Source organism: Micromonas pusilla (assembly GCF_000151265.4).
Source record: "Micromonas pusilla CCMP1545 genomic scaffold MICPUCscaffold_2, whole genome shotgun sequence".
NCBI classification, from domain to species: domain Eukaryota; kingdom Viridiplantae; phylum Chlorophyta; class Mamiellophyceae; order Mamiellales; family Mamiellaceae; genus Micromonas; species Micromonas pusilla.
Window position 1 is genome coordinate 579,455 of NW_003315883.1, and position 13,761 is coordinate 593,215.

The 13,761-nt window shown below is 48.6% G+C and overlaps 2 protein-coding genes and 1 pseudogene across 3 annotated transcripts in view; 2 read left to right on the forward strand and 1 right to left on the reverse strand.

The window, feature by feature from the left end:
- Positions 1–3,654, forward strand: part of MICPUCDRAFT_13786 (uncharacterized protein) — a gene marked incomplete at both ends in the record, with an annotated part of 4,534 nt that extends 880 nt beyond the window's left edge. The window contains one exon of the mRNA XM_003055886.1: positions 3,314–3,654. Coding sequence (XP_003055932.1) covers positions 3,314–3,654 — 341 coding nt within the window. The remainder of the gene's footprint in view (positions 1–3,313) is intronic.
- A 5,608-nt stretch (positions 3,655–9,262) lies between these two features.
- On the reverse strand, positions 9,263–10,222 carry PAP2 (annotated as a pseudogene; the record flags this gene model as incomplete). Its single annotated transcript has 1 exon — positions 9,263–10,222. A coding segment is annotated over one exon (960 nt), but the record flags the coding sequence as incomplete, so codon positions are not given.
- Positions 10,223–10,461: 239 nt separating this feature from the next.
- Positions 10,462–11,151, forward strand: MICPUCDRAFT_13794 (uncharacterized protein; the record flags this gene model as incomplete). Its single annotated transcript, XM_003055887.1, has 1 exon — positions 10,462–11,151. A coding segment is annotated over one exon (690 nt), but the record flags the coding sequence as incomplete, so codon positions are not given.
- Between the last annotated feature and the right edge of the window lie 2,610 nt (positions 11,152–13,761).

The window sequence follows — 13,761 nt, forward strand, 5'->3', positions numbered from 1 at the left end:
ACGAGCTTGCACTTACACGGCACTGGCACGTCGTTGGGTGATCCCATCGAGATCGGCGGCGCGCTCGGCGCGCTTGCAGATGACTCGCGCGTCCTCGTGTTGGGAGCTGTGAAGTCATGGATCGGGCATGCAGAATGCGCCGCCGGCGCGGTTGGACTTGTACACGCGGCGACCAACCTGGCGTCTGCTCGCATGTCAAGTGTTGCACACCTTCGTTTTGTCAATTCGCACGTGGCGAGCGCCATGTCCGTGGCTAATATAACAACAGGACTTCCAAAAACTCTTCAGTCGCACGGTCTTAAGTCACGTGTTGCGGGCGTAAGTTCGTTTGCATTTCAGGGCACGAACGCCCACGCAGTGGCGCACACGGGTGTTGTGCCAAGATTAGTGGCGCCAATTGTGCGTGTTTGCGTGCTCACGGAGATGAGGTGTTGGATCAGTCCAGTTGCGCAAACACTGGTAGGTAGTGTAAAGAGCGCGTTGGAAACCAATACTCACTTCGCGATCTACGCAACTTCAAATGAGTCGCCACTCTTTGTGTCCATGCTCGACCATTGCGTGAGAGGCCGCGCACTTTTCCCCGCGACAGGCTTTCTCGAGGCCGGATCCCAGGCAGGATCTGTAGCCACATCAAATCATGGAATGACCGATTCCATCGCGCTTCATAATGTGGTGATATCAGCCCCACTGATGCTAAAGAACGGCACGCATACAACGGTGATAAGGCTGGACGTTGATGCAGACATTGGGAAGTTTGTCATCAGGGATGAAGACAGCATGAACCCGCAGTGCTTTGGCGTTTTGCATCGTAAATCTCCTGCTATTCGTGATCGACTCAAACATGTTGATCTTTCGTGTGAAGCGTTTGCGGATACATTTGTAAAGCTCACCACGGATATTCAGACTGCATCACACAGTACAGTGGGAACTGCATGCGTAGAAATCGAGGGTCGTCAAACCAACCCCGCCGTACTCGACGCAAGCTTTCAACAAGACATTTGTTTCGGGGGAAGTCTCGATGTCAAACAGACATGCATTCCAGTCCAAGTGTATGCATACACATGTGACACATGCACCACGCGCATCAAGGTGTGGGCGTCATCTTTTTGCCACGACAACGCAAAAGCTGGGCTCAGCGCCGGAACAACTGGCAGTCACTACATTTCGGGGTCAACAATGATGATGTGTGTGGGTTTGGTTTGCAAACCTATGCGATCTGGATCCGCAGTGCTCAGTTATCCAGTCGCTCGGTGTATGCGCACTCAATCTTACGTGGTTAGACGCTTCACAAGACCTACATCCGTTCAAGTGAAAATTCGTGACAGGGAACTGATGGTCCGGGAAATGACAAACATTTATGCAAGCCGTAATATCGGAAGCATGCTGTGTGCTTTGCAGACCATCAATTCGTTTTCATCAAGCCTCGTGCGTGTATCAGCTAGCTCAGTGTCGCAAGCTGCTATACGTACAGTCACCACCGAAAATCCGGCGATACAGCTAGGTATTGACAGTAATGCGATCTACTCATATCGGCTCCTCGAAACGAATCGGAACAGCACATGGACCACCCCTCGCACTTACTGTCGTTTGATACATGATCTTGCGAAAGATGGCTCCGCGTCCGCACTTCCACGATCGATTGTACATGAGAAGGATTACACTCGGCTGGGCCTGTTATCTGTACACACACATCAGACTTTATGGGTTGTGACGGGGGGGACCGGATCGCTCGGTGATTTGGCGAGCAATTGGCTCGCGGATCACACTCCTGGTCACATTTGCGTCACGGGCCGTGCTGGAAAAGTGGCTACCAGACCTGCTGCGATAATGACGTCTAGAGATGGAGTTTGGACGCTTACTCGTAGCGACGCGGGTTTGGTCAATGAAACTCTGCACCTCCAGTTCGGGAAGCTCGAGGGCATTCTTCATGTGTCTGGCGCCCTCGATGATGCATGCTTGACAAACCAAACATCTGGCAGAGTGCGCAAGGTATTTGCTCCCAAGTTGAGCGGTGCAGAAAATCTTCACAGGTTTTCAGCTGGTCTGCACTCGGTGGAATTCACAATATTATTCTCATCAGTCACTTCACAACTTGGATCTGGCGGACAATCTAACTACTCTGCTGCGAACGCGGCACTGGATCAACTTGCGGACAAAGAAGCGCACTCTGGCATCCCAACAGTAAGTGTGCAATGGGGAGCGTGGGATGATGTTGGGATGGTGGCACGCGACGAGCATGCCAAGCGCAATCTCACACGTATCGGTCTGGTGGCAATGTCGCCCGCCGAGAGCCTCGATGCTCTCGGGTCTGTGATGGGGTCAAGCGGTGTGCAAACTGTGTGCCACTTTGATTGGTCTCAAATCGTTCGCTCGCTGACGGATCGACCTTATTGTTTGAACTTTTATGGGGAGTATATTCAGCCAATGAAAACATCTAGCGACGATGCAAAGATGCCATCGATGACTTTGAATAAGGCTTACACGAAGACGGAGTCGGCCGTGTATGAAGGTGTCAGGTCCATTGTCAGAGAGATTATTGGATGCGATGTCGGCATGCAAGAACCTTTAATGGAAGCAGGCCTCGACTCCATCGTTGCCATCGATCTCGCCAACACCATATCGGAAAAGTTTGACCTGAGACTTGCTTCAACACTGGCGTTCGATTATCCGACTATCGCGTTGATTGCCGTACACGTAATGTCAAAGATGCAGGTCCAGACAAGTGTCGAGCAAGTGAAATCCCGGATTGAATTTCCTGCAGAAATCTGGGAAGTAACTCAGATAAACATTAGGTCGACGGCTGGTTACCTGTCGGACATGATGACCGCCCCTATTCATCATGATCTCGTACGTGCAATACCCACAGAACGTTGGGACATCGACATCATCGATGGTCATCTCCATGAAGTCAGGTCACGCATGGGGAATATCATGCCTAACGTAGATAGGTTTGACATCGAGATATTTAGCGTACATGCTTCCGAGGCAACCATCATCGATCCTCAGCATCGAGTCCTGATCATGGAAAGCATTTCCGTGATGAATTCGAATACTGAATGGATTTCTCGAAACACAACAGGTGTATACGTTGGCACCGCATGGACGGAGTACAACTACCATACGATCACATGCAGAACACCCGTGAATGCATACAGTGCAACCTCAGCTGCGCTGAGTGCAGCGTCTGGTCGACTGGCATTCACATTTGACCTGAAAAGACCGGCCCTCAGCATTGACACCGCATGTTCGTCGTCGCTCGTTGCTGCGCATGTCGGCACACGTGCCGTTGGCACGCGGGAATGTGCCGCTGCAGCCATTTGTGGTGTCAACCTCACGCTTCTCGCGTACACAACCGCAATGTTTCAGCGAGCCGGCATGTTGGCCCCCGATGGTCGGTGCAAGACTCTCGATGCATCCGCTGATGGCTATGTCCGAGCCGAGGGCTGCGAGATAATCTTGCTCGCGGCTTCGTCTGATGACGTAACGCAACTAAGTGTCGCACTTGGCGGTTCGGCAGTAAACCAAGACGGGCGATCAAGCTCGCTCACAGCACCAAACGGTCCCACTCAACACGCTGTGATCAAGTCCGCACTGCTTGACGGTCGCTTCTCAGCTTCTGACGTGACGAGCTTGCACTTACACGGCACTGGCACGTCGTTGGGTGATCCCATCGAGATCGGCGGCGCGCTCGGCGCGCTTGCAGATGACTCGCGCGTCCTCGTGTTGGGAGCTGTGAAGTCATGGATCGGGCATGCAGAATGCGCCGCCGGCGCGGTTGGACTTGTACACGCGGCGACCAACCTGGCGTCTGCTCGCATGTCAAGTGTTGCACACCTTCGTTTTGTCAATTCGCACGTGGCGAGCGCCATGTCCGTGGCTAATATAACAACAGGACTTCCAAAAACTCTTCAGTCGCACGGTCTTAAGTCACGTGTTGCGGGCGTAAGTTCGTTTGCATTTCAGGGCACGAACGCCCACGCAGTGGCGCACACGGGTGTTGTGCCAAGATTAGTGGCGCCAATTGTGCGTGTTTGCGTGCTCACGGAGATGAGGTGTTGGATCAGTCCAGTTGCGCAAACACTGGTAGGTAGTGTAAAGAGCGCGTTGGAAACCAATACTCATTTCGCGATCTACGCAACTTCAAACGAGTCGCCACTCTTTGTGTCCATGCTCGACCATTGCGTGAGAGGCCGCGCACTTTTCCCCGCGACAGGCTTTCTCGAGGCCGGATCCCAGGCAGGATCTGTAGCCACATCAAATCATGGAATGACCGATTCCAACGCGCTTCATAACGTGGTGATATCAGCCCCACTGATGCTAAAGAACGGCACGCATACAACGGTGATAAGGCTCGACGTTGATGCAGACATTGGGAAGTTTGTCATCAGGGATGAAGACAGCATGAACCCGCAGTGCTTTGGTTTCTTCTTTTTCTATCATCTTAGCTTCTTTTCATCTCGTTTTCGATGTGCTACAGTTGCTGGCCTTAATGATTTTTCTGAGCTTGACCAATGCATACATACGAACATCGACGCCGATGTCTCATACCTTCGTGCACCTGGTCCCGGTCTTCACAGTGATACCAGCAGTTTCTCTTTGAGTTTCTGCGTCGTTACTGTTGCAATCGATGGTCTATTTTCTGTTGCCTTCAAAGCATACGCCAAACACACAGAGGGTTCGTCTTCATTTTTTTACCGATACTCTCAGCGCGGTAATATGCACAACTGTGACGTGATTTTCGCGGATGCCCGTGATAAAACCTCGCTTACAATTCTTGGGATCTTAGGTGATCATCACGCGCATTCACAGTTGACTAAAACAAATTTGCCTCAGACAGATGTTAAGGAGCTCAATCCTATTTCACTTGCCATTCCCGCTACAGCAGTGCGTCGAACAACCCATTATCAAAGGACATTCATGTTTCGACAAGTTGATAATGTATTCTCTAGGAATACGCGTCCGACGCTCACTGCTCTCGCAATCTCTCTCATGCAAAACGGCGTAAAAACCTCCACTACATTGACAGCTACGTGTGACATCAGAATAAACTATAAGAAGCACCATGAGTACCTGTGCGCAGCACTTCGGTGCATAAGCGAAGAACACAGAGTAGAATGTTTGATGAATTCGAATGTTACTGCTACCTTAGCGTTGATGGCAGCGCTACGTGAGTCCGAGAATAATGTCGGAGTGCGGAGTGACGAAATGGAACAGAAAACTACAATTAACAGAGCAAAAAAAACGGCATCCACCCGCATTCAGATAAACTATATGCAATCCACAATAGCATACGACATGGGGAATTCATTTAATAGTTGTCTAGTCATCACTGGTGGTTTAGGGTCCCTTGGCAGAACCATTATAGATGATAATAACAAAAGTTGTGTTGAATACAACATCATTGCGCAGAGTCGTAATGGTCGTTCAAACATTAACTTTAGCAATTTTTTGTCATGCAAACGTGGTAGCTTTAGTGCGGTAGCAGGAGACGCTTCTAGCACATCTGCCGTTAACTTTCTTTTCCAACGTTTCATGACTGAGCGCAATCTGGTCGTCCTTAGAGTAATCCACGCGTGCGGCACCCTTTCAGATGCCGATGTCACACAAATGTCCAAAGGAAAAGTGCAAACAGTTTTCGCTCCAAAAGCCGTGGGCGGCAGATCCATTCTCTCTGCAACTGACTGTTCACCTGTATCATGCGTGGTAGCTTTCTCATCTATCACCGCCGCATTTAAATCCCGTGGTCAAGCTAACTATGCAGCTGCGAATGCGGCAATGGATGATGACTTTGATATGAAGAATAGTGCGGGTGTACCGGCGATGAGCATAAGATGGGGGCCATGGAATGGCAGTGGAATGGCTGTAGATAATCACGCAGCCCGTTTCATCGAGGACAAGGCGGCTGCAATGGGTATCGGCATGATTGTACGCGATGATGGACTACACATATTAAATAGAGTTACGCGACGGTTGGCAGCTGGCATGAACAATGCACGGGGGGGTATCATCTTGTGCGCATCGGTGGCAACATGTCCATGTACTAACACAGAGACAATATCCTTGACTTCAATGCCCAAAACTACAATCGAGCGCTACATAGTGGGTGCAGTTGCCGAACTCATCGGGTCTGAGTTAAACCTGAACGACACGCTGTTTGCTGCTGGTCTTGATTCTCTCGATGCTATCGAGTTGAGTCAACGTTTATCGAACATCTTTGGTGTGGCATTGCCGTCTGTCCTTGTCTTCAACTACCCAACAATTGCGGCTGTAACAGCTCGTGTTGCGGCCGTCGTTGGCGAACCATCGGATGTTGTGTATCACTCGGCTACTAGAACAATCGACAACGGCTTCATGAACAGTCAGATTGTTTTTGTCGGCCTTGCTGCCGGTCGATGTACAGCAAATGGCTTTAAGGACAGCGTCACAACAACACCAAAAGATCGTTGGGACACAGATATAGACATCGATGACTCCACGTGTTCTGGATCTGTACTAAACCCCCGTTTCAGCGTGTTCATGGAGAATATTGTGTTGTTTGATGCGATCGCATTCGAAATTCGTGACATCGAGGCTGTGTCAATAGACCCAACTCATAGATTACTCACTGAGGCGGCATCAGAGACATTGAATCCGCTTCTCCAACCTGCATCTTCTTCGTTTGCAATCGGTGTGTATGTAGGTGCAGTTTCTACACACTTCGCTTCCCTTCATCCCACATTTTTGCCCACCGCGTACTCAGCAACAGGACAACAACCAAGCGTTGCATCTGGACGGATCTCTTACTGTTTCTCTCTTGTTGCCCCGGCAATCACAATTGATACTGCGTGCTCCTCTTCACTGGTGGCAGTACACATGGCTAACTTACATATTCGTTTAGGACGACCTTTCGGAATTCATGTTGATACTGCGATGATAGGGGGAGCACACCTAATGTTATCGCAACAACAATCGCGACTATGCCATATGGCAAATATGCTTGCAGAAGACGGTAGGTGTAAAACACTAGATGCGAACGCGGACGGATACGTCCGCGGTGAGGCAGTGCAAACTGTTGCTGCGGTAAATCATGAGGCACAACTAAATAATGACACAAAGATCAAAAGAGAACACGTTGTCATCATTCTCGTGGGTGCTGCTGTGAATCAAGATGGTCGTTCTGGATCACTTACGGCTCCTCGTGGACCATCACAAGGTGATGTGATTAATCTTGCGCTATTAGGATGTCTCATTAGAGTCTCGAGCTTGCAGATGCATGGCACTGGAACCGCATTAGGTGATCCTGTAGAGTTGACTGCTGCATTCTCCTCTATTTTGTCAACATTTGATCGAAATACAATTCACTTTTCGCTTGATGCTGTGAAAACTCGTTGTGGACATGGCGAAACTGCAGCTGGCCTTACATCACTTACTGCATCACTACATCAACTTTCGGGTCTTGATCGCACTGCGTCTATATTTCATGTGCGCACGCTTAATCCGCATATTGAACATGCATTGGGTGTGCATATTAGTCAGGTTCTGAGGCAACATGCGTCTACGTTCGACCCATTCGCAACTGGGGTGAGTTCATTTGCATTTCAGGGTACTAATGCACATGTTATTGTTCACGCTGACCTATCGCAAAACACATGGCCGTTGTTGGCGATTAGTGTATGCACGGCCACATTCGGTTCGTTTGACCGAGTGAGGTACTGGCCAACACCAATGCAAATGGCAAGTGGTATAAGGATGTTGATGCTGAATTCCTCTAACATGAACAGCCCTGGGACTGAAATAACGCAAATTTTTGCCTGCCCTGGTATTGCACCCGACACACTCGATCATGTTGTCGGCGGGCGGTCCATCCTTCCCGGCGCTGCGTTTATAGAAATCACGCATGCAGTAGCACTAGCATGCGCAAACCATTCATCGGAAATAACAATTTCTGGAACAAACCAAATTGTCGCCAAGGGACTTACCATTTCTCGCCCGCTTCAGCTGAAATCGGCCAAAATACTTCCATCACTACAGATCTCAATCAGTACAGGTGGAAAAATATCAGTAGAGGCCGACAAAAGGATCAAGACGCGCATGCTTGCATCATGCAAAATGAGAAGCTCTTGCAGCGTGGCCAATTACGAAACAGCTAGTGTAAACTTTTCTACTAGCTTGTGGTCAAATTCGATGCATTTCCTCACAGCGCATGTGGCAGCAAAACCGATCCAAGTGATGGACACATGCACTCTTGACTCATGCTTTCAATCTGCACAGCATATACATGACTTTACAACACACGATGAAGATCCTAGGGTACCCGTATCAATCGCTTGCTCTGTTTACGCAACATTGAACGGGCGTTCGTGCGGTCAAAATTTACATGTCGCTGTCGACACACAATGCCATGCACAGACCGAACTGTCTTTGACAGCGTCTTTTGCAATATCAATGCAAGACAAATTGCTCGTGCAAGTAATTGGTTGCATTGCGAATCGCATGCGTGTCACCCAAAATATACAATCATCAACAAAAGTCGTGGGCATGAAAAAAAATAGCGCGATAGTGTACACAATCACTAATTTTGCATTGCCTTTAGATTCAGTATCGTTCGCTCGTGCTGGTGCAGAAAAAAACAAAATCCCATTATTACAGCGCTGGCGGAATGCCGAGAGGATAACATTCAGCAGAAGTAGGGATAGTTATCGTCGGACAACTACAACAATTTGTATATCACATGCACTCGCTGCACAAATTGGCCATCGCGGGGCACGCCTTGATATTCAATCACGACTATCTACACATGATGATCCATGTGATGATTCGATATGGTCACTGTTGCGTTGTGCATGGCGCGAGTCATTCTTAGATTATATTGAACTTGAAGTTAGTGATGCTAATGCTGCACTAAAAAACAACAATGACAACAACTCTGCACGTGGAAACTTTGAGTGTATTGAATGCCACGAGTGCGGTATGATCGCACGCATGTGTACAAATCGCATAATAAATCCTCTTCAACATACAATGACAGTTGTACCCCCAATCTCAAATACGAATGAGGCATCTGAGTTCTTGCGGCACATATTGACGAGAACGAATAAAACGCCTATTACAAACCTTTTTTTGGCTGATATCGGTCTGGCCAAGTATTGTTATCTCCCTCTTGCACAAGAATGGATGATCACTGGTGGAACCGGTGGAATCGGTCTTGAAATAGCCGGCTGGATAATGTCGCGCAATAAAAATCCAGTTGCGTATACACCCCTTGGTGTAGAGCTCCTCGGCAGAACCGGCCGTGTGGCTTCATTGCTGACATCAAATGACACAATGTGCACAGCTACACTCACGTTTGTCAGATCCGACGTCACACGATCCGAAGATTCAACTTGCTGTAAACGTGCACGTTCTCCAATATACCTACATGCAAGTGGAGTGTTAGCGGACTCTTCAGTCATGCGGCTCACTGCTGGAATGACGCGTACAGTATTCGCTCCAAAGAGAAACAGCATGCTACATGTCGTTGATCATCTCTGCGATGTGCATTCAATTACCATGTTTTCTTCTCTCGCGGTGATCGGATCACCAGGGCAAGGCAACTATGCCGCTGCAAATGCATCTACTGATGTCCAAGCAATTAGGACGCGTAGGTGTGGATTACCATCATGTTCCGTGCGTTGGGGCGCATGGGGTGGTGGATTTGGCATGATCACTACATCTAGTGGTCTTGCCACGGCAAATGCATCTGGTGTGGGTGTTATCCATCCCTCGAGTGGAGCAGAAACTTTGATAGCTCTCGTGTCCAATCAGGCTGCAAGGGATTACGTCGTGGCAGACTTCAATTGGCCAAGATTCTTGTACTCTGATTGTGAAGGTCATTCACCTGCTAATGATAATTTATTTTCTGTTGCCAAAAGTGTATATATGCCATCTACAGAACGAAAACATGATGACTTGAGGAACACAGATGCACAGAAATGCTCGTTTTATAGTAACTGTTCAGCACTATCAAAACACGACATCACCGTAATGGTTGACAATATCACCGCTGCCCATGTTGGTCATTTAGTGCCCCAAGACGCGATATTGTTGGATGCTGGTCTCGACTCCCTTGGTGCAATTGCACTAGCTGGAGATGTCTCTAAATCGTTTGGACTTCGACTTCCAGGAACATTCGTTTTCGACTACCCAACGACGATGGCGATAGCGGAGCAGCTCGGACTCATGATTGATTGTTTCGATGTCCAAGAAGAAATACCGACAAAAATAAAAAAAATAGTGAGCTGGACGAGACGGCAGAATGTTTTTGTCGCATCACTTGGTACTGCACGAGGAAACATAGCGAAAGACACAGATGTGATCCGAACTCATCCCATTGATCGTCATTACATTGACGAGTACCAAGGTAGATATGACTCATGCCCGATCAAATTTGGAGTATACATAAAAGACATTGAACACTTCGATGGCATTTTATATGGGCTTGGCATGGAATATGCAACACAGATAGATCCACAGCATCGGGCACTTCTTCGTTGCACTTCAAGCATGATGTGCAGACAAGATCTACGATCTTGCGCAGCAGTTGGATGTTACGTCGGAATCGCAACTCAAGACTATGATTACCTCAAGGTGAAAATGAACGTTGAGGTGAGCGCACACAGTGCAACATCCACGACGCTGAGCGTCGCTTCCGGTCGACTGGCATTCACGTTTGACCTAAAAGGACCGGCCCTCAGCATTGACACCGCATGTTCGTCGTCCCTCGTTGCCGCACATCTCAGTTTTATCAGCCTAATGAAGGGTGATGTAGAAAGCACATTGACATGCGGAGTAAACTTGATATTGATCGAAAGAAACACAATAATGTTTCAGCGAGCCGGCATGTTGGCCCCCGATGGTCGGTGCAAGACTCTCGATGCATCCGCTGATGGCTATATCCGAGCCGAGGGCTGCGAGATAATCTTGCTCGCGGCTTCGTCTGATGATGTAATGCAACTAAATGTCGCACTTGGCGGTTCGGCAGTAAACCAAGACGGGCGATCAAGCTCGCTCACAGCACCAAACGGTCCCACTCAACACGCTGTGATCAAGTCCGCACTGCTTGACGGGCGCTTCTCAGCTTCTGACGTGACGAGCTTGCACTTACACGGCACTGGCACGTCGTTGGGTGATCCCATCGAGATCGGCGGCGCGCTCGGCGCGCTTGCAGATGACTCGCGCGTCCTCGTGTTGGGAGCTGTGAAGTCATGGATCGGGCATGCAGAATGCGCCGCCGGCGCGGTTGGACTTGTACACGCGGCGACCAACCTGGCGTCTGCTCGCATGTCAAGTGTTGCACACCTTCGTTTTGTCAATTCGCACGTGGCGAGCGTCATGTCCGTGGCTAATATAACAACAGGACTTCCAAAAACTCTTCAGTCGCACGGTCTTAAGTCACGTGTTGCGGGCGTAAGTTCATTTGCATTTCAGGGCACGAACGCCCACGCAATTCTACCAGTGTTTCTCCGTCTTTCAACTTGTGCAGTTGAAACATGTATCAGTAATCTCGATGCTCTACGCCGCCATTGGATCCATACAACTCAGACGTATTTAGTCGAGATATGCCATGCAATACATTATTTAGAGGAATCTTGCTCAATCGAGGCGCAATGTTTCGATGGCATGATGTCATCAGCTGATGTTACTATTGCAGGACGACCGATTTTGCCATTCGATGTTGCTTTGGATTTTTCTCGCTTGTGGGTTCAACTGAATGGTGTGGATGGTGATTTCATTTGTCAGACAAATTGCGCACAATCTGCTGTGTTACTTTTAGAGGACACCAATTGTTTACTCCGTGTTGATTTGTCTCACGATAGTTCATTCAAATCATTTTATTGCCACTGTGCACGATCAGCTTGCAGCTTGACCGGTAGAGTTGCCCAAATTATACCTGTCCATCTCTCAGTAGTTGTGGTCTTGACATTAAAACACAATGCGAATTCTAGGACTCGGCTCCCCACGTCGCAAAATTGGGATAAAGGTGATTTTTTATTATCTAGATATGAATTCTCAGACAAAAAATGTACTGTGTCACCGTCCATCACACCAGATGGCATCCCTATCGCCGAATATGCTCGAATATCGTCAACTTCTCTTGAAAAAAAGGATGTGACAGTTCTCACATTCTGCAAACATGGAAACAGCGACGTCACAGAGCAAGCTACTGTAATTGACATGGAGGACTCTTCCATCATACGAATGATGGATAGAACACGTCGTGCTATCGCACACCTTGTCGTGGAATACGAAGCAAATGCCATGGAACATGAAACACGTGCAGCACTTCAAGATGACATACACAATACGGTAAGAAAAAATCAACTCCGACAGCAACCTCACAAATACAGATTAGCATGGACCTATGCACCGACAGACGCACCGATTAATCCTACATCCTCAAGGCAAATCCACTGGGAAAAGTTTTACGCACACGACAAACGCGGTCGAACATCCTTGAAAGATTTATACTCCAAAAACAGCGGGAATGCCCTTTTAGGCTTCGAAGTTGACATTGACATATTATTGAATCGCGCAATTTTGACCCAGGTTCCATTTGATCAAAAATTTGACGAAGCAGAAGTCGCAGAGGAGACGCCGCGTGTAATCGCCGCAGCGGCAACATCACTACTTGATATTCTACGCGAGGCCGTTGATGATGATATCGCACAGGATATTTTATTAGCACCTCCTCCCCTATACCTTTTCTCATCGAGGGGCGCCGAAGTTCGACCAACCATTGCACTCTTGGTTACATTGGCAAAAGGTCTGAGACTAGAACATCCGCGTATGTATGGCGGGCACGTCGATACAGAGGTAAACGATACCTTTGACGTCGGCGATACTTCTTCATCAACATGGTTACCGACAGTCCTTGCAGATAAATCGCACGCAGTCAAACTCTCCCTTAATGGCGCCCGTTTAGTATTGCGATTAGTACCTGCAGTTGATGAACCAGATACAGAGGACGTCAAAATCTCCCTCGGTAAATCATGTTGCATCGCGGGAGGTACCAAAGGACTTGGTCTAGCAATTGCTAAAGCTGCTGTAACATCTCCTGATTTACGCTCACTTGTTCTTCTAAGCCGTTCTGGGCATTTAGACACGACAGTTAAGCACGAACTTCGGGAAGCTCTACGCCAAACCCCGATTGGGTGCATAGATGCGTGTGTTTATGATCTTGAAGCCGATGTACGAAAACCCGGTTCTATTGCATCCATCAGGCGTGTGCTCGCAACATGCGGGACACACGATCCTTTTGACAATGGCACGATAATTTGGACTGCAGGCGTGACAGGCCACGCTCCGCTTGCATCGATGACTGGCAAACAATGCTGGGAGGTTTTGGCACCGAAAGTTGCTATCGCACAACATTCATCGGTTGTCGATCATAACGAAAATATATCAATTGCTCTAGTATCTTCAATTTCTTCGGCATGGGGACAATCTGGCGCTTCACATTATGCGGCTGCTAACGCTTTTTTTGATGCACTAGCAGCAAGGCGGGCAGCACAGGGTGCACATTGTGTTGCCATACGATTTGGCCCCTTCACTGGCACGGGGATGATTGGTGCAGAAGATGAAGAAAAACTGGGGCGTCTAGGGCTAGCATCGATGCGCCCTGAAATTGCTTTGCAACTGCTCTCAAATGCGCTCGCGGCACACAAAACAGATTCGGGTCTGATTGTTGTAGAAAGTTTAAATATCCTCTTGTTCAAGCGCGTTCATGCCAACGTGCTCGGCGAA